The sequence below is a fragment of the Mobula hypostoma genome, chromosome 21 (assembly GCF_963921235.1).
Source record: "Mobula hypostoma chromosome 21, sMobHyp1.1, whole genome shotgun sequence".
NCBI lineage: Eukaryota > Metazoa > Chordata > Chondrichthyes > Myliobatiformes > Myliobatidae > Mobula > Mobula hypostoma.
In genome coordinates, this window is record NC_086117.1 from 8,488,042 (window position 1) to 8,509,834 (window position 21,793).

At 40.8% G+C, this 21,793-nt stretch overlaps 1 protein-coding gene across 1 annotated transcript; it reads right to left on the bottom strand.

The window, feature by feature from the left end:
* Window positions 1-515: 515 nt before the first annotated feature.
* Window positions 516-6,040, bottom strand: hspa5 (heat shock protein 5). The gene is made up of 10 exons (XM_063073399.1): window positions 5,937-6,040; window positions 5,051-5,202; window positions 4,732-4,963; window positions 4,147-4,281; window positions 3,199-3,311; window positions 2,935-3,089; window positions 2,618-2,853; window positions 2,019-2,256; window positions 1,764-1,931; window positions 516-1,355 (listed from the first exon to the last, which is right to left on the bottom strand). The coding sequence occupies exons 2-10, from the start codon at window positions 5,161-5,163 to the stop codon at window positions 796-798; spliced, it is 1,950 nt and encodes a 649-aa protein (XP_062929469.1). The 5' UTR covers window positions 5,164-5,202; window positions 5,937-6,040; the 3' UTR covers window positions 516-795.
* Between the last annotated feature and the right edge of the window lie 15,753 nt (window positions 6,041-21,793).

A 21,793-nucleotide genomic window follows, 5' to 3' on the forward strand; every position in this document is an offset into this window, starting at 1 on the left:
TCTCTTGCTGTGACACTGAATTTGTTAACAGATGTATACAACATACAAGCTTTCGGTATAGTTTAAGATTTAACTTTGGAAATTGCATTCTAGGAGGCCAATCCAAAATACAGTTTTAAGTACTCCAGGTCTGATTGAAGATTGCAGTCTATTTAGACTGCCAATTCAAGAATTCAACACTACCTAGAGACTGTTAGTTCCTCCTAGGATCAATGTTTGATTTATTATCACTTGTGTACAAACGTAGTTCTGTGGAACTACAAGGCTGGACTTGGTTTTAACGATCTGCACTAAGTTTCTGCAGCTCAATTTACACTGACAAATCCTGTAGCAAGTGTAGTGTATAACCCAGCTCATTCATATCACAGTTCAAGTTAGATCCTATAGTCAAACTGCAAATTTCTGTGCAGCATGAATATTGAACTTGTACCCACAAAAGTAACCAATGCTGGTGGTCTATTCCAAATGTAAAGATGCTTGAGAAATCTTAATATCAAACATAACATTTATTGGTCATAAGTAGAAAATGTCTTTCTACACTTACACAGACCAAACAAGAGTTTTCAAATAAATAGAAAAAATGTGCATTCGGAGAACTGTATTTATAATCCTTGACACTTCTCCCAATCAAGTTCTCCCTCCAGATAATAGGTGCGGAAACTGCAATGGAAGTTCTACACCATTTCAAATGTTCACACCACTCGTGAAAATTCTGCACATACATTCAAGAGTTAGTCCTTATAGATTTCCCAAACAGTAAAGTCCAAGTCCATTATTTACAAAATTAGGTCTTTATTATAATTCATCTTTCTCAGCCTCCTCCTCTTCTGGAGGGGCACCGCCTGCACTTCCATATAGCTTACTGACAATCGGCTGAACGATCTCTTCAAGCTCCTTCTTCTTGGCTTTGAAATCTTCTATGTCAGAATCTTGGTGACTTTCTAGCCATTCAATCTTCTCTTCCACTGCTTTCTCTATGGTCTCTTTGTCTTCTGAGGACAGCTTGCCACCAAGTTTTTCCTTATCACCAATCTGGTTCTTCAGAGAGTAAGCATAGCTCTCTAGGTCATTCCTGGCATCGATACGCTCTTTAAGTTTCTGATCCTCTTCTGCAAATTTCTCTGCATCATTCACCATCCTCTCAATTTCTTCAGGGGTCAGGCGGTTCTGGTCATTTGTAATGGTGATCTTATTTTTATTGCCAGTGCCTTTGTCTTCAGCTGTAACACGCAGGATTCCATTGACATCTATCTCAAATGTGACTTCAATCTGAGGAACACCACGTGGGGCTGGAGGAATACCAGTCAGGTCAAAGGTACCAAGCAGATGGTTGTCTTTGGTCAGTGGACGTTCACCTACAAAAGAGTAACACATCAAGCTCTGTGTTCCACAAATTTTTCAAATCAATTTATATTCTGATAAATGAAGCTGGTCACTATGTGGAGTTATTGGGGGAAAACATCAAAACTGAAGACAAAGTCCATTGGTACTTATCCCCACACTGAATCCTGCCACTTTAGAATGGCCCACACTCACATTACCCTTGTTCAGCTTCACTTGCCCTTCTTGGAATCTTTAATAGTCATTTATCTTACTGGGAGTGGGAGGGCGCCAGGTATTGTTACATGTTTAGAGGTGCAAGGGTCAACTGCGAAGGAGGTTTGGGATAGGGGTGTGTTTTTTGTATGCCTGAGTGGAGAGGCTTGTAAGTCAGGGGTCTCTGGTGAGGATGCTCAATGTTAATAGGAGTGTATAAAACTCACCTTCATACACCTTGATGGTAACAGTGGGCTGGTTGTCAGAGGCAGTTGAGAAAATCTGAGACTTTTTGGTTGGAACCACTGTGTTACGAGGGATCAGTTTAGTCATGACTCCACCAACAGTTTCAATACCAAGAGTCAAGGGGCAGACATCAAGGAGAACAATGTCACCTAATTTAGAAACAAAAGTGTTAGGAAGCAACGAATCGACTTTTAATGGAATCTCATTTGCAGAAAGTTGTAGCATTCTTCACTCACCAGTATCTTCCTCTCCAGACAGAACACCAGCCTGAACTGCTGCCCCATATGCTACAGCTTCATCAGGGTTGATTCCTCGAGATGGCTCCTTGCCATTGAAAAATTCTTTTACCAATTGCTGGATTTTCGGAATGCGTGTAGAACCACCAACAAGGACAATTTCATCAATTTCTGATTTTTTCAAATCAGCATCCTCCATCACTTTCTGCACAGGTTTCATAGTTGATCGGAAAAGATCCTGTTGGCAAAAACAGCAGTTTACTTCAACTAATTCCTTGCATTAATACATCACAATAACATACTGTTTAAATAAAAAAACCAGCACACAATTATGTATCCAAAATCAGGCATCTTGAATAGTTTGTCATTAAACTCAAATTTTATAGGTCAAATTAGAAAAAAAAACATCACATTCAGCGTTAAACAGCATGCAGATGAATGCTACAGCTTGGGGGAAATGAGGGAATAATTTTAATATTGTAATATTAAATTCTTCAACCTATCAAAGCAAGTTTAATGATTATAAAATCGACCCAGCATTTTGATTTAGAAACTAAACTATTAAACTGAATAAATACAAGTCCAATTAGACCACCCACCATGTTCAGTTCTTCAAACTTTGCTCTGGTCAGTGTTTCAGAGAAATCTTCTCCCTCAAAGAAAGATTCAATTTCAATCCTGGCCTGGTGTTGGGCAGACAAAGCACGCTTAGCCTTTTCTACTTCACGACGAAGCTTTTGTACAGCTCTGTTATCCTTACGAACATCTTTTCCAGTTTTCTTTTTGTACAGTTTAATGAAATGGTCCATCACACGTTGATCAAAATCTTCACCACCTATTGAAGAGGGGGAAGCTTGAGAATTTTCACAACAAACAAAATTCAAACAACATCATTTCCACTCTTCTCTTGTCTTACCCAAATGAGTATCTCCATTAGTGGCAACCACTTCAAAAACTCCATTGTCAATTGTGAGCAGAGACACATCGAAAGTACCACCACCAAGGTCAAAGACGAGAATATTTTTTTCACCCTCTCGTTTGTCTAAGCCATAGGCAATTGCTGCAGCAGTCCTAAATACAGATGGAAAAAAGGAAAGCAATTGAAACTTCTATAATCCAGACTCTTCTAGAATTTGGTATATTTAACATCTACACAAAAAACTTCAAGGAATATACTCACGGTTCATTAATGATCCGCATAACATTCAAGCCAGCAATTGTACCAGCATCTTTTGTAGCCTGTCGCTGAGCATCATTGAAATAAGCAGGCACTGTTACTACAGCATGGGTAACCTGTAAAAACAAAGGCAATGAAGGATTTCAGCAAATTAGATGGAAATGGTTGGGCATCTGAAACCCGAAACTCAATACCAACATTATAAAGCCTAGCTCAAGTTCAAAGTTGCCAAGTGGCCCCAACTGGGCTTCCTCTGAGATTCTAAAGACATGAGTTAGTAGATAATTGCCCCTTGAGTGGCAGTATCTGTAGGGAGTCAATGGAACAAAGTGTAGGATTTGTGTAAATGAAACGTGTGGGGGGGGGGGAGAAGAGAGCCTAATTCCACATGATCTCTATCTTTTAGAAGGCGAAACACTGCTGTCACTTAATGCAAGATTTACAATTGTGACCTGACAGCTCCATTGAACTATTGAATCATGATCAACTACCAATTAGTGCTGACAAGTATAAGCAATAAGACTTGTAGGATCTGTCACTATGTATGAAGTATTAAAAACTACTAAGATTTACACATCTACTGGACAAGACAATCAGGGGCCACAGGACTCAAGCAGTTACATTCATTGGTTGACCGGTTTCTAAGGCCAGGATCTTCCAGGAACACAAAGATTGAGAATGAAGCATTCTTTTTCCAGAAGCATTAACATTGCTTCAATCGAACAGAACATGGAGGGCATTTCAGCCAAAATCAACCAGATCCAGTGTAGTCTGTCAGTTCTCGATTTGCAGTTAAAGTACTCAGCTACTTCTACTTACACCCTTAGTAGCCATTAGATAGTCAATGAGGAAAACAGCCTGTAATACCACTAACCCCAATGCAACAGGTCAAGAACTCATTACATGTTCCTGCCATTTTAAATGGGAAAAAATGTTAGAAGTTCATTATACCTCATTGCCAAGATATGCTTCAGCAGTTTCTTTCATCTTGGATAGCACCATAGCAGAGATCTCCTCTGGAGCAAAGGTTTTGACCTGATTTGTAATATCAAGTTGAACGTGGGGTTTGTTCTTCTTCTCAATCACCTGAAAGTGAAAGTTTAGAGGCAAACATGATTTTACATGTCAATGTATCAGTTGATATTCAAAAGCAACTTAAATGATTTATCTACATGATTCAACACAGTGAATGACTGGGGGAGGGACAGGGGTGGGGATGATACCCCATCAGAACATGTCTATTGCCTTTGAAACCTTTAAAGCCTCAAATCATCCAGAGAGCCTACAGTAAAATAGGATTCTCCCTGCAGTGAAAACTTTAACCATGTGGAAAGGACTAAAACTTTTTATAAGTGCTTCTACAAAGCCAATGCGAACAAAGCCAGGGGGCCATTGGAAAACCAAGCAGAACCAGTTTGTCCATTGGCCCACCATTGTTAATTACAATTTCTAAAAGCCACATACCGCTGCAAATTTGGCAATTTAATATAAAAATCATTCATTTATAATCACAATAATATAACTACATAACTGTACCTTAAATGGAAGATATTTGATATCTTGCTGTACTGCTGCATCATTCCATGTGCGCCCAATCAGGCGTTTTGCATCAAACACAGTATTCTCAGGGTTTGAAGTCAGCTGGTTCTTTGCGGCATCACCTATCAGACGTTCTCCTTCTTGGGTAAAGGCCACATAAGAGGGAGTGATTCTGTTACCTTGGTCATTGGCAATGATTTCCACCCTTCCATTTTTGTAGACACCAACACTATAGAAAGAAAGTAAATGTTACCTCCTTTCCTTCACGTTTCCAAGTTACGTAACATTGGATAGCACTAGAGATCTTAAAGCTTACCAGGAATAAGTGGTACCAAGATCAATTCCAACCACGGTGCCCACATTTTCTTTCTTTTCCCCTTCCTCAGCAAGGACACTGCTGACAAGCAGTAGTAGCAAAAATTCTTTCATATTGAGTAAATTTTACTACTGTAATGTAGTGTGAAGAATCTGTAAACGGGGAAAGAAAGTAAACAGTTTACCCACAATTTCCAAACGAAGCTTCTGTAAACGTAGTAAAATAAAATTGCTAGAATCTGTATAAATAGCCAAAATAGCAGATGGCTCTGGAGATCATGATAGTTGGACTAGTCTGATCCAAATAACCTGATGTACTCAACTCTGGAGACGCCAAATAACCCAGATCAACGGTTTGGAAAACTGGCCCGGTACCGGTTAACTGATGGGATACGCTATTTACACCAGACTACCATCACTTTTGAGATAAACGATGCTCCCTACGCAACCAGAACCAGACATCGCAATCTTCCAGAGGTCCCAACCCTGAACAAAAGCTCCACGGTGCTGCAGTGGAGGCACTGCTCCGGAAGCCATTTTACAGCGAGACCACGTTCGGCGCCACACACTCGCTCCCGCTTCCCAACGCAATGGCGGCCCCACTCCTCACAGCCCACCCCCACGGAGGATCGTGGGGAAACGGAACGGGGAGAACCGAGGCTCACCATCGGCCCTGGCTGAACCTGAAGTCCGAGCATTCCCCCCCACGAAAGCAGCATGATCGCCCCGCCAACCATTAACGAGGCTCCGCAGAAGCCGGGGATGCGGGCGAAATTACGTCGGCACAGGCCGCGGAGCAGCACCACTGTACCAAATCCTCAGGGACTCGGTCTAGAAAAGGGAGAAATGACCATCCTGCCCACGGGAATCAGCCCGAATATACTTACATTGATGACCAGCTCCAACCAAACCACCACACTCTTGATCTACCAGCACCCAGATTACCGCTCCGGCCTTTATATAGAGTACTGACTTCCTCGTCGTGGAGCGCTGCCATTGGTCGGCTGTCCTTGCGTTGGAGGCTGTTGATTGGCTATAGGTCCCACGCTGGCCACTCCGGAGGCTGACACGTACGGACTATCGGGAGACTCGTCAGGGAGCTCCTCCGGAGCCCGCCTACTCCCCGTCTCTCCGACTCTGATTGGCCAAACTTTAAACAAACCCGGTCCAGTGGGAAATGAATTTGTTATCCTTCTCCTGAGATCATTGGTTCAATCTGCTGTCGATCTGTGGAGACGTCAGGTCGGTTCCCCTTGCTGAATGGGGATTTCATGCGTATTTCGTCATCAGCCCGTCTCCGCACCCGCTTCTGGAATGTTCAGCTTTTGTGTGGTAAAATATTGTCAGTTTCGGTCACAAAGTCAACCTTTGGGGTATACTGAGCTTAGAAAGTTTATGAAATATCAAATGTTAGTGAAAATACTTTCCTAAAGGTGCATAAAATGGAATTAATTGTTAGTCCCTGAGGGTAATAGGCATTAATAGTGGGAAATAAATGGCAGAATAAACAAGCCCCTAAAAACATCCCCAAAATAATAACAGACGATCATTGGGATTAAGGGCGGGCGGGGGGAATTTAAATCATTTTTATTAATGTGACATAGGCGCCAATTAAAGGGGATAGAGGCAGACAAAATAGGCTCCTTGGTGTAATCTTCAAAAATTCCCTGGATTCTGGAGAAGTCGTGGAAGACTGTTAAGCAATTGAGCATTGAGACTATTCACAAAATGTAGGGAGATATCTGTAGGCCAGTTAGCCAAAAAATTTTGGGGGAAATATCTGATGTGTACTGTCTAGGAGGTAACTTCAGGAAGTCGCCAGACAATGAAGCAGAACTATGAAACAACAAGCAATCTACTGGATGAACTCTGGGTCAAGCATAATCTGGGGAAAAAAAGAAATTATCAGTGTTTCGAGTTGAAACCCTGCACTGCCTCAGAACTGACATCTGCAGTCTCTTGTGTCTCCAAGCAATTTCAAGCTGGACTATTTATGTTTTTACTTACTATTCAGTTGTATACTCACTGGCCTCTTTATTAGCTACAGGGGTAGAACCCGGTGTGGTCCTCTGCTGTTGTAGCTCATCCACTTCAAGGTTTGCTGTGTTATGTATTCAGAGATGATCTTCTACACACCGCTGTTGTAATGTGTACTTATTTGAATTATTCTTGTCAGCTTGAACCGGTCTGACTATTCTCTGACTTCTCTCATTAACAAGGCATTTTTGCCCACAGTACTGCCACTCACTGAATGTTTTGTTTTGTTTTTTTGCACCATTCTCTGTAAACTGTGGAGACTGTGGTGTGTGAAAATTCCAGGAGATACTCAAACCATCCCATCTGGTGCCAACAACCATTCCACAGTCAAAGTAATGTAGATCACATTTCTTCCCCATTCTGATGTTTGGTCTGAATAACAACTGAACCTCTAGAACATGTCTGCATGCTTTTATACATTGAGTTGGCTCAATTTGTACTTGATTGGCTGATTAGATATTTTGCATTAAAGGTGAGTTGTACCTAATAAACGGGCCATTAAGTGTATATAATCTGCTTTGACTTGGATGAAAAGATCTACTGCACCAGTGAAATGGACAGATGATCTAAACCAAGTTGGCAGGTTTTGAGGACTTGATGAGCCTACTAGAGTATATATGGAAGCAAATGGTAGATAATTTTAGTAACCTCTGTAAACTTGTCACTAAAATTTTGCTGCCTGACTGTACCCTGTACTTTTTTATTCACTTATTACCAATTTTCTGTTGACCTGTTTTGACTCACAATGTTTAATTTGTAAAAAACAGTTGTTTTACACATCCTCGAGCTCAATTACTTAATTACCTTAAATATGAGCATAAGGAATGGCGGGAGTAGGCCAATTGTCCATCTGAGCTTTTCTGCCAGAATGCAAGATCATGTCTAATCTCTTTCAAATGCATACTGTATTTCAATCATACCTGTTAGTTTATTTAAATTCATCAAAGTCAATTTTATTTCCAGCTACAAACAAGAGAAAGTCTGCAGATGCTGGAAATCTAAGCAACACACACAAAATGCTGGAGGAACTCGGCAGGCCAGGCAGCATCTGTGGAAAAGAGTATAGTTGTTGTTTTGGGCCGAGACCCTTTATTTGTTTCTAGCTGATGATTAATGCTCCAAAGTTCACTGCCCTTTCAATATCAATCTCTCTGTTTTTGAGTCTGTAACTCTTTGTTGTACTCCAAGAATGTTAACAGAGGAACTCTCAGAATCCTGGATGTTTCAATGAGGCCACTGCTTATCCTTCTGAAATCCAGAGAATAGTGACCTAGCCTAAATAATATCTTCTCATATGACAGACCCACAATCCTGGGAGCACCTCTGTCCCCACTCCAATTTATTAATAGACATTGTTTTGGAAATGGACAAAGAAAAACCAGGTATGAAAGTTATAGTTTGGGGTAAAGACAATTTTATGAATCACCAAATTTGGACAGGCAATAGCTCACTTCACAGTAAATTAATGGATGCATTCAAGAGGAGGTGGTCAGGGTTTAGACCACTTATGCTGGTGTTGCTGCACTGGTAATATTGTGTACAGTATTGTCAGGTATGATGTGGCTATCACTGAATTGTGTCTGTAGGATGGTTGTAGTTGGGAGCTGAATGGCCAAGGTTACAGGTTGTAGTGGAGGATTAGGAAAGTAGGCAGAGGGTGTGATGTGGCTCTGCTGGTAAAGAATGGCATCAAATCCTTAGAAAGTTGTGGCAGGGTATTGGAAGATGTTGAATCCTTGTGGGTTGAGTTAAGAAACTGCAAAGGTAAAAGGAGCCCGATGGCAGTTATATGCAAGCCTCTCAAAAGTAGCTGGGATGTGGGCCACAGATTACAGCAGAAAATAGAAACAGCATGTCAAAAAAGCAATATTATAATAGTCATGGGAGATTTCAACATCCAGGTCGAATAGGTTGGTAATGGTTCTCAAGAGAGTGAGTTTGTTGAATGCCTATAAGATGGCTTTTTAGAGCAGTTTGTCATTGAGCCTACTAGGGGCTCAGCTAAACTGGATTGAGTGTTATGCAATAAACCGCAGGTGATTAAGAAGTTTAAGGTCAAAGAATACTTAGGAGACAGTGATCACAATATGATTAGAGTTCAACTTGAAATTTGATAGGGATAAAGTAAAGTCTGATGTAGCAGTTTTTCAGTGGAGTAAAGGAAATTACAGTGGTATGAGAGAGGAGTTGGCCGAAGTAAATTGGAAGGAGATGCTGGCAGGGATGTCAGCAGAGCAGCAATAACTTGAGTTTCTGGGGAAAATGAGGACTGTGCAGGATAGATATATTCCAAAGATAAAGAAATACTCAAATAGCAAAATAGTACAACCGTGGCTGACAAGGGAAGTCAAAGCTAATGTAAAAGCAAACAAGAGGGTATACAACAAAGCAACCATTAGTGGGAAAACAGAGAATTGGGAACCTTTTAAAGATCTACAGAGAGCAACTAAAAGAGTCAGTAGGAGGGAAAGGATGAAATGTGAAAGCAAGCTGGTAAACACTATCAAAGAGGATAGGTAAAAGCTTTTTCAAGTATGTAAAAAATAAAAGAGGTGAGAGTGGACTGCTAGAAAATAAGGGCGAATGATAATGGGGAACAAGGAGATGACAGATGAACTGAATGAGTGTTTTGCATCAGTCTTCACCGTGGAAGACACTAGCAGTGAGCAAGATGTTGAAGGGTGTGAGGGAAGAGAAGTGAGTGCAGTTACTATTACAAGGGAGAAGGTGCTTAAAAAGCTGAAAGACCTAAGGGTACATAAATCACCCAGGCCAGATGAACTGCACCATAGGGCTCTGAAAGAGGTGGTGCTAGAGACTGTGGAAGCATTAGTAATGATCTTTCAAATATCATTGGACTCTGGTATGGTGCAAGAGGACCGGAAAATTACAAATGTCACTCCACGCTTTAAGAAAGGAGGAAGACAGCAGAAAGGAAATTATAGACCAGTTAGCCTGACCTTGATGGTTGGGAAAATGTTGGAGTCAATTGTTACGGATGTGTTTATGGAGTACTTGATGACACAGGGCAAGATAGGACAAAGTCAGCATGGTTTCCTCAAGGGAAAATCTTGTTTGACAAACCTGTTGGAATTCTTTGAGGAGATTACAAGTAAGATCGATAAGAGGGATGCAGAGGATGTTGTATATTTTGACTTTCAGAAGGCCTTTGACGAGGTGCATATGCAAGGCTGCTTCCCGAGTTAAGAGCTCATAGTACTACAGGAAAGTTACTGGCATAGTTAGAGCTTTGGCTGATTGGTAGGAGGCAGCAAGTGTGAATAAAAAGGTCCATCTCTGGTTGGCTGCCAGTGACTAATGGTGTTCCGCAGAGGTCAGTGTTGGGACTGCTTTTTATGCTGTACATCAATGAATTAGATAATGTAATAGATGGCTTTGTTGCTAAGTTTGCAGATGATACGAAGATTGGTGGAGGGGCCGGTTGTGTTGAGGAAACATGTAGGCTGCAGAAAGACTTAGTTTAGGAGAATGGGCAAGAAAGTGGCAAATGAAATACAATGTTGGAAAATGCATAGTCATTCACTTTGGTAGAAGAAATAAAAGTGCAGACTATTTTCTAAATAAGGAGAAAATCCAAAAATCTGAGATGAAAAGGGACTTGGGAGTCCTTGTGCAGGACAACCTAAAGGTTAATTTGCAGGCAGAGTCGGTGGTGAGGAAGGCAAATGCAATGTTAACATTCATTTCAAGAGATCTAGAATACAAGAGCAGGGGTGTGATGCTGAGGCTTTATAAGGCACATGTGAGGCTTCACCAACGGTACCGTGAGCAGTTTTGAGCTCCTTTTCTAAGAAAAGATGTGCTGCCATTGGAGAGGGTTCACAGGAGATTCACTGGATGATTCTGGGAATGAAAGGGTTATCATAAGAGGAATGTTTGATACTTATGGGTCTGTACTGGCTGGAATTTAGAAGGATGAGGGGGGATCTCATTAAAACTTTCTGAATGTTGAAAGGCCTCGACATGGTAATGTGGAAAGGATGTTTCCCATGGTGGGAGAGTCCAGGACAAGGGGAACAGCCTCATGATAGAGGGATATCCATTTAAAACAGAGGTGCAGAGAAATTTCTTTAGCCAGAGGGTGGTGAACCTGTAGAATTTATTATCACAGGCTGCTGTGGAGGCCAGGTCATTGAGTGTATTTAAGGCAGAGCTTGATAGGTTCTTGATTGGACACGGCATCAAAGGTTATGGGGAGAAGGCCGGATAGTGGGGCTGAGGAGATGAAAGAAAAGAATCAGCCAGGATTGAATGGTGGAGCAGACTCGATGGGCCAAATGGCCTAATTCTGCTCCTATGTCTTGTGGTCTTATAGTTGGACAGGCTTGAAATTTAGTTCCTGGTTCCTTGGCATGTAGGAGACTGAAGGATGATTCTATAAAAGTGTATGAACATAAATAAAAAGTGAATGCAAACAATTGTTTTCCAAGGGAAAGGGAAGGAAAACAAGAATTCATAGATTTAAGGTGAAAAGAATTAAAAAGGATTTGAGCAGCAACTTTTTCACGCAGAGATTGGAGCATATATTGTATGAATTACCAACGCAAATGTTTGAGCCAGGTACAATAACAACATTTAAAAGACATTTAGACAGCTACATGGATGGAAAAGGCTTATAGAGATATGGGATTAGTTTAAATGGACAGTTTGGTTGGCATTGACAAGTTAGGCTAGTGTTATATTATTCTATGATTATACGATTACAGTTAAAGTAGAGAACTAAATCTAGACCCTCATGGATGTTGAGAACTACATACACAAGGTTATATAAAAATATGCTGAATTGGACAAATAATTAAGGTAATACATTAACAGAAGTACAGAAGCTGTGGAAATGAAATTGAAAAGGAACTTTGGAAAGCAAAAAGGGTATGTGTAAAAAAATCATTGGTATGTAGAATCAAGGAAGTTGATAAAATTATTTTCCAACTATGTGATGAGTAAGTCAATGAAAAGGGTTAGTCAGTTAGAAACAGTCAGGTAGCAAACATATGTATGTAGTTTTAAATAAATATTTTGCATCTGCTTAAGTTTTGAAGTTACAAAAGATTGAAATGCATTTAAAAGTTCAAACTTAACATTTATGGATCATTTAACCCAGTGTCTGTAAGTTACCATATTATTAACAAACTTGACAGTAAAGAGAGAAAATGTCAAGACAGGTGGACATATAATAGGTCTCATATTGTTAAATCAAAATGTTATTAAACCTCTATAAGAAGCAAGAGAGGAAATGGTTTGGGGTCTGACTGCCATTAAAATTATAGCCTTTGACTTAGGTGCTGTGCCAGAGAAATGGAAGATACTGATATGATGTTGTTTAACAGGCTAGGCAGCCTTTCATTGCTGATGGGTAAAATATTGGAAAATTCTGAGGTAAAACATTCATCTCTGCGACTTAAAATGTTGATTTATCAAGGGCGGTTGACAAGGGATAAGGATTTTTCAAGAGAAGGTCATGTATGATTAACATGATTTTTTGGAGGTTTAACAAGGAAGAATCTGCCACAGACAGTCCTAAGCCTGGTTGCAAAAGGAGGGTTAGCATTAGGGTTGGGCATGAGGCTAGCAACCCCATCCCATAAAAACCCAGTGCTACAGCAATGCCAACAAAAGCTCTTAAGACCTTATTGTAGGAGAGAAAAGATACACAACTTGAATGACTGGTCCAGGACAGAGGACTCTGGTGAGCTGCTCTTGGCGGCCTAAGCCCCAGTAGGGGTTATGGGGCTTAAGTAAGTAAATAAAGTAACAAGGAAGGATAATGAGATGCAGTCTATATAGATTTCCTCAAAATTTTCAACAAAATTCCACACATCAGGTTAATAAAGAGAAAGTAGTGAGATGGATTAATAATCAAAGGATACTGCTTGATGCTAGTATTGATAAATATAAATAGCCTGTAATGTAGGACCGTTGTTTTTTGTGGTTTAAGTAATTTCTTATTTTGAGAGGACTAGAATATAAGAGCAAGGGTATAATGCTGAGACTTTATAAGGCATTAGTCAGAACACATTTGGAGTGTTGTGAACATATGTGCTGGCATTGGAAAGTGTCTAGAGGATGCTTATGAGAATGACCCTGGGAATAAAAGGGTTACCAGATGAGCATTTGATGGCTCTGGGCCTGTACTCGCTGGAGTTCAGAAAAATGGCTGGGGTGGCGGGGGGCACATGTGGCATCTCATTGAAACCTACTGAAAATTGAGAAACTGAGATAGAGTGGATGATTCCAATTGTGGGAGAGTCTAAGACCAGAATAGCCTCAGAATAAAAGAGCATCTCTTTAGAACAGAGATGAGGTGGAATTTCTTTAGCCAGAGAGGATGGTGAACCTGTGGAATTCATTGTCACAGACGGCTGTGGAGGCCAAGTCATTGGGTATATTTAAAGCAGAGGTTGATAGGTTCATGATTGGTAAGAATGTTAAAGGTTACGGGGAGACGACAGGAGACTGGAGTAATTGAGTTGAGAAGGAATATAAACCAGCCATGATCAATTTGCAGAGCAGACTCATTGGGCCAAAGGGCCTGATTCTGCTACTATGTCTTATGGTCATGGTCTTGAGATCAACTGTAGGGTCTGGATGGCCATTGTGGACAGACCATCGTCTACTCATCCCACACACCCCCCACTCAGCCCACCTATTACATACCACCCCATCTTACCCCTCTGTCTTCTTTATATGAGCTGTGTCCCCCCCACTCTGACACCTAAAATATTATAATTTCCTTCCGTCCACAGTTGCTGTTCAGTCTGCTAAATTCAGGCAGGAGAGGGAAAGTTCTAGATGTCATGCCAAATCTTTGGAAATTCCAAAGGAAGTAGAGGCATTGCCGTGTTTCCTTTCTAGTGCTGGGCCCAGGACAGGTGATAACACCAAGGAATTTAAAGTTGCTGACCCTCTCTACCTCTGATCTCCCAATGAGATCTGGCTCATGGACCTCCCGTATCCTCCTCCTGATGTCAATAATCAGCAGCTTGGTCTTAACTGACATAGAATAAGAGGTTGTTGCTGTTGTACCACACAGCCAGATTTTCAACCTCCCTCCTAGGTGCTGATTTATCACCACCTGTGATTCAGTTGACGACAGTGGTGTCATCAGTAAATATGGCACTGGAGCTGTGCTTAGCCACACACAGTCATAAGTGTAAAGCAAGTAGAGCAGGGGGCTAAGCACGGAGCCTCCTGGTGCACCTGTGTTGCTGAGGATTGTGGAGGAGATGTTGCCAATCTGAACTGACTGGAGTTTTCAAGTGAGAAAATTGAGAATTCAATTACACAGGAAGTATCGAGGCCAGGTCTTGAAGCTTTTGATTAGTTTTGAGGCCAGGTTGTAGTTGATAAAGAGCATTCTGATGTATACGTCTTTGCTGTCCAGATGTTCTAGAGTTGAGTGAATGGCCAGTGAAATGGCAACTGCTGTGGACCTGTTATGCAGGTAGGCAAATTGGAGCCTATCAGGCAGGATTTGATATATTTCATCACCAACCTCTCAAAACACTTCATCACTGTGGATGTAAGTGCTACTGGATGATAGTTATTACAGCATGATGCAATGTTAGCCCTTTATAAACTGGTGTGGATATTACAAGTAAGAATATATAAAGGCAGACTATTTGAATAATTACTTTATACCAATGTTTATAATAGAGAAAGTACATTCAAAATATGAATCTCAGACCAGTATTCAATTAATGTTAGAATGAGTAATAAAAGTATTACAAAAAACATCTTTAGAAACTTGTGAATACCCATGCTTGTATAATTTCCAACCCATGTGATAAAATTGCATATGGCTTTGCCATAATCTTTCAAGTGCTTTCTATTTAGGAGTAGTGATATTGAATGGAACATTGCATATACTGAATAACAGGAATTCTGCAGATGCCGGAAATTCAAGCAACACACATAAAAGTTGCTGGTGAACGCAGCAGGCCAGGCAGCATCTCTAGGAAGAGGTGCTGCCTGGCCTGCTGCGTTCACCAGCAACTTTTATATACTGAATACTTCTGTTACTTGAGAAAAACAAAAGAGAGAATGTAGCTGATAGAACCGAGAAACATTGACCTATTTAGGAGATTGTTTAGATGGTAGAAGATAGGAAGTAGAGGTAAAAGGAATGCTTTTGACTTGGAAGGAAGTGATTCAGACATACATTGAAACCTCAACTCTGTGGTGATCACAGTTATAGAGTGAGGGATTAGCCATTCTAGAGAACAACCAAACATTGAATTTCTCTTTAACCCACACAAAATGCTGGAGGATCTCAGTAGGTCAGGCAGCATCAGAAGGGAATAAAGACCATAAGATATCGGAGCAGAATTAGGCCATTTGGCCCATTGTGTCTGCTCCACCATTTCATCATGGCTGATCCAATTTTCCTTTCAGCTCCAATCTCCTACCTTCTCCCCATATACCTTCATGTTCTGATCAAGAATCTATCAACTTCTTTCTTAAATATACGTAAGGACTTGGCCTCCACAGCTGCCTGTGGCAATGTTTTGGGCCAAGACCTTATTTCACCTACAGCCAGGACTATGGAGATTTAGTCTTTCAGTATATTCAAGACAGAGGTGAATAGTTTTGGATAATAAAAGAATTAACAATTTAGGGTTCGGAAAGTAATGCAGGAGTATAAGATCAGTCAAATCTTATTGAATGGTAAAGCAGGACAAGGATTTGAATGACCTACTCTGAGTTCTATTTTCTTATGTTCCTTAGCTAATGATAGAAATTCATTAATCCGACTTTGGCAAGAGCATAATGATGTGGAGTTGGCAAGTAATATAAGAGGCAATGATAGATTAAGTGAGCAGTTTCAATTTCCCGGGTGTCAACATCTCTGAGTATCTATCCTGGGCCTAACATATTGATGCAATTACAAAGAAGGCACGACAATGGTTATATTTCATTAGGAGTTTGAGGAGGCTTGGTATGACAAGTTTCTACAGATGTACATGGAGAGCATTCTACCTAGTTGCATCACCATCTGGTATAGAAGGGACCAACGAACAGGATCAGAAAAAGCTGTAGAGGGATGCAAACTTAGGCAGCTCCATCATGGGCACTAGCCTTCCCAGCATCGAGGAGATCTTCCAAAGGTGATGCCTCAAAAAGGTGGCATCCATCATTAAGGACCCTCATCACCCAGAAAATGCTCTCTTCAGATGACTACCATCAGAGAGGAGTTACAGGAACCTGAGGACACATACTTATCATTTTAGGAACAACTTCTTCCCCTCTGCCATCAGATTTCTGAATGGATAATGAACCAACCCAAGAACTCTACCTCACTATTTTTGCTCTCTTTTTGCACACTTATTTAGAAACCATAGAAAAACTACAGCACAGAAACAGGCCTTTTGGCCCTTCTTGGCTGTGCTGAACCATTTTCTGCCTAGTCCCACTGACCTACACACGGACCATATCCCTCCATACACCTCTCATCCATGTATCTGTCCAATTTATTCTTAGATGTTAAAAAAGAACCCATATTTACCACCTTGTCTGGCAGCTCATTCCACACTCCCACCACTCTCTGTGTGAAGAAGCCCCCCCCCCCAATGTTCCCTTTAAACTTTTCCCCCCTCACCTTAACCCATGTCCTCTGGTTTTTTTCTCCCCTTGCCTCAGTGGAAAAAGCCTGCTTGCATTCACTCTATCTATACCCATCATAATTTTATATGCCTCTATCAAATCTCCCCTCATTCTTCTATCCCCTATCTAATTTTAATTCTATCTAATTTTTTCAATTTTAAAAAATTATTTCTTATTGTAATTTGTAGTTTACTTATGTACTGCACTGTACTGCTGCACAAAACAACAAAAAATCATCACATGTTGTTGAGCTATTCACTTTGGATCAAAGTATAGATTCAGGTATTTCTTCAATAGTGAAATGCTAGCAACAGTGGAGGCCCAAAAAAAATGAAGTCCATGAGCACTTCATTAAAGTGAAACAAATAGGTACACAAAGGGGGAAAAAAACTCAAAAATGTAAATGGAATTGAGAGAGTAGTTGGAAGTAAACTTTTTGCATTTATAGAGAAATGTTGGACAAAGGCAAGAGCTTTTAAAAGAAAATTCAGGTCTTTTAAGAGAGAACTGAGGAAACATTGCATGGGAAGGATAACAATGGAATCAGTTGTACATTCCATATTTCATTATTTCCAGATGATAGAGATGAATGCTGTTTGGCCCATCAGGTCTGTACTGGCTTAGGGAACAGTCCCATTCTTCCTCCAAGTTTTCCTGCAATTTCCTGACATCATCATCAGTTCTTCCACTCACCTACCTTGGGGCTAATAGGGGTGAAGAGGAAATAACATTATAATTGATTAAACTTAAAAATAACAAAATAAATCCATAGAAGATTGTGATTCAAAATGCAAAATACCTTATTAAAAATCCAAAACTTTATTGTATGAACTTGAAATTACATTGTCCCTTTCATTTCACTCTAAAATTAACCGGCTTTTAAAATCAGAAGAGAGTTATTTCAAACCTTTCCCTATTTACAGGTAGTGCAATGAAATTCCCATTTACCCAATGATGGTTCCACAACAACCGTGAATGTTAGGTACATTGCACTTTATCTGTGCATGTATGTATGTACAGTGCCTATACTTTGTGGAGATCTGTTTTCACTTTGACATGAAAGAGTCTTTTCCTGTTGATCAGTGTCAAAAAAAGCCAAATTAAATCCACTGTGATTCAATGTTGTAAAACAATAAAACATGATAACTTCCAGGGAGGGGGTGAATGCTTTTTCTACGCACTGTATCTTATGTATGTACCCTATATGTTTAACATAACTTTTTCCTATTAAGCTCTTGGTACTTGTTTATGTATGTGTTTCACTAATTCAAAGTTCGTAGTGTGATTTTTAAAAATTAATTCCTACACAGATTGTGGTAATTGTTTTCTGGATCTATTTAATGCCATCACTTTTGTGGCAATAGGCTACATTCTTGACTTGCTGTGGATCCATGAGGTGTCTGACATAGCAGTTTGATGGAAATGGTTTGCTTGGTCATTGCTTCAGGCAGTTGAAACTTAACCAAAACACCATAGATCTGGAGTGGCTGAAGACAGCACAGGCATCAGTGAACCAGACAAATTCAATATCACCACGCTTACAATTTCCACCTCTAATTTCATTATTTCAACTAATTAAATGTAAAATTTCAGCTGCTGTGTTGGGATTTTCATAGTCTGCACATCACCAAGGTTTATTATCACTAGCTTTCCATTCTCATGTACTATTCCTTGGGGAAGAATAAAAATCTTAAGACATCGAATCACGTCTGCAAGGAATGCTGTCGCAGGAAAGCAGCATCCATCATCAAGGACCCCCCACCGACCAGGCTATGCTCTTTTCTCACTGCTGCTATCGAGAGAGAGGTACAGAAGCTACTCCACCAGTTTCAGGAACAATTATTATCCTTCAGCCATCAGGCTTTTGAACCAGAGGGGAAAACTACACTCAGCCCAACATTGAACAACCCACAAACTCACTTTCAAGGACTCAACAACTTTTGTTCTCAATATTTATTTATTATTATTATTATTTTGTTTTTTTATTTACACAATTTGTTGTCTTTTATACGTTGGTTGTTTGTCCATCTTTATCGTGTGCAGTTTTTCATTGATTCTATTGTGTTTCTTTGTACTTACTGTGAATGCCTACAAGAAAATGAATGTCAGGATAGTGTATGGTGACATATATTTGATAATAAATTTACTTTGAACTTTTGAACTTTGATTTAGAAAATTTGAGGGGATATACATATACTGTGTGGCAATAACTTTGAAGTATTAAATTGAAGATTCTCACTCCTGCCAGCATAGTCAAATCCTTGCCACTTATATCCAGGACTCTTCTAATACCCTCTGCCATTTTGATTATTTCCACACTAGGGGAACTTAGAAAAATAGAGGGCTATGGGTAAGGACATGTTCAGCACAGCTTTGTGGGCCAAAGGGTCTATATTGTGCTGTAGGTTTTCTGTTTCTATGTTTCTCAATCACAAGTAGCTCATCTTCACTTTGGAGTGCAGGAACTCCACAAAGCAATCACTTAATCTGCGTTTGAGGCCACATTTTAACACTAAATGCCTACCCCAGATTGGAAGAAGAGAAGTTAATCCTTGTGATTTGGGAGGCCCTGTGCAGAACCCTGAAGGTTAACCTTCAGGTTGAGTCGGCGGTAAGGAAGGCAAATGCTATGTTAGCATTCATTTCAAGTCGTCTAGAATACAGGAGCAAGGATGCAGTACGAAGGCTTTATAAGGCACTGGTGAGGCCTCACCTTGAGTATTGTGAACAAATTTGGGCCCCTCAGCTTAGAAAAGGCGTGCTGGCATTGGAGAGGGTCCAGATGAGGTTCATAAGGATGATTCCAGGAATGTTTGATGGCTCTAGAACTGTACTCGCTGGAATTCAGAAAGATGAGGGGGGATCTTACTGAGACCTTTCGAATGTTGAAAGGCCTAGACAGAGCAGATGTGGAAAGGATATTTCCCTTGGTGAGAGAGTCTAGGACAAGAGGGCACAACCTCAAGATAGAGGGGTGCCTTTTTAAAACAGAGATGCAGAGAAATTTTTTTAGCCAAAGGGTGGTGAATTTGTGGAATTTGTTGCCACATTCAGCTGTGGAGGACAGGTCATTGGGTGTATTTAAAGCAGAGATTAATAGGTTTTTGATTGGACATGGTATCAAACGTTACAGGGAGAAGGCCGGGATCTGGGGTGGAGGAGGAGGAAAAAGGATCAGCAATGATTGAATGGCAGGGCAGACTCAATGGGGTAGACAGCCTAATTCTGCTCCTATGTCTTATAGTCTTAATCGTTGCTTCACCTGGAGTGATTGATGGCTCCAGGTGAAGCAACGATTAAGACTATAAGACATAGGAGCAGAATTGGGAAGTGGGAAGGGAAAGGAAGTGGCGACTGGACAAATATTACATTTCCACCAGCTGCACAGGAAGGTGCTGTGCGGTGGAAGAGTGAAGCAATCAGTCAAAAAGATAGAGCAAAATGCAAAAAGAGGAGGAGAGGGTAAGACGTGACTAGTGGTGGATCATGTCAGAGCAAAGAATAATATGTTAAATGGAAAGGCTGGTGGGATGGAAGATGAATACTGAGGAACTTTCATCCTCAAGTGGAGGCCTGAGCCATTCCCCATTGGTGAAACTTGCCCTTACATTCAACAACTTCTCCTTTGATTCAATTCACTTTCTTCAAATGAAAGTTGTAGGAATGAGAAATCAAATGGGTTCTGGCTATGCCAGTCTTTTTGCTGGATATGAAGAACAGCCCCTGTTCCAGGCTTATTTAGGACCACTTCCCCAACTCTATCTCTGATACCTTGATGACTACATTTGTGTCACATCCTGCACCCACAAAGAACTAAAAATGTTACAACTTCAGCTATAAATTGTCACATTACATGGTTAATCTCTGACAATTCCATTTTCTTCCTGCATCTTTCTTCTCAAGAGATAGACTAGCCATTGACATCTTTTACAAGCCCACCAGCTCATACAGCTACTTTGACGATACACCCTCTCATTCTGCCATTCTTTTTCTCCTCAGTTTCTTTGTCTCTGTCACATTTGTTCCAGTGATGAGGCCTTCTGCTCTGGTGCCTCTGAAACATCATTCTCCTTCCTGAATCGTGGTTTCCCCCTTGACATAGTGGTGGAGCTCTTAACCACATTTCCGCTATTTGCTGCATGCCTGCTCTTGCTGGCCTCCCCGGAGATAGAACAATGAGAAAGCTTCCCAGTGCTCACCTTCCATTCCACCAGCCTTTTCATTTCGCAAACACGAGGAAATCTGCAGATGCTGGAATTTCAAGCAACACACATAAAAGTTGCTGGTGAACGCAGCAGACCAGGCAACATCTATAGGAAGAGGTACAGTTGATGTTTCGGGCTGAGATCCTTCGCCTTTTCATTTCATGTCCTTTGTTCTAACATGATCTCAGGATAATCACATCTTACCCTCTCCTCCCTCTTCCACATTTTGCAGGAATCACTACTTCTTGACAGCCTGTAGCACCTTCTTCTGCAAATACCTGTCCATCTGCACCCTTCGGTCCCTCCATCCAGGGACCCAAACAATCATTTCAAGATAAGCAGCAACTAACCTGCACTTCTTCCAATCTGTGGTACTACATTCGATACTCACTAGGTGGTCTCCTCGACAGTGGAGGAATCCAACACAGGTTGCTTTGTAGAGCACATATGGGTGACGCAGAACTTCCAGTGTCTGTCATTTTAATTCATCTTATTCCCACTCTGATTCCTTTGTCTCTGGCCTCCTGCACTATTACAACATGATCTCAAGGAACAAGGTCTTATTTCTCATTTCTCACCTGGGTAAATTGCAGCCTGCAAGACTTGATATTGAATTCTCCTGCTCTTCTTGTAATTTATCAGGACTGGCTATTTGAACATGCCAATCTACATCTTTCTTTCTCATTTTGTATGTTCAGGCCTGCACAGTATGTCTCAGTAGGGCAAACTATACAGCATCATGCATACTTCACAATGCTAGCAACACATAACATTCAGGTTCAGGAGCTTGAAGACTCGTACGGCCAAATTTGGGAACAGCTTCTTTCCAACTGTGATAAGACTGCCGAACGGATCCTCACCCGGATCTGGGCCGTACCCTC

Excerpts from the sequence above, each read along its gene's own strand:
- hspa5 (XM_063073399.1), bottom strand. The coding sequence starts at position 5,163 with ATGAAAGAATTTTTGCTACTACTGCTTGTCAGCAGTGTCCTTGCTGAG. Across the intron at positions 4,282-4,731 it reads TCAAATATCTTCCATTTAAG|GTGATTGAGAAGAAGAACAA; the intron begins GTACAGTTATGT and ends TTTCACTTTCAG. Across the intron at positions 3,312-4,146 it reads AAGCATATCTTGGCAATGAG|GTTACCCATGCTGTAGTAAC; the intron begins GTATAATGAACT and ends TTGTTTTTACAG.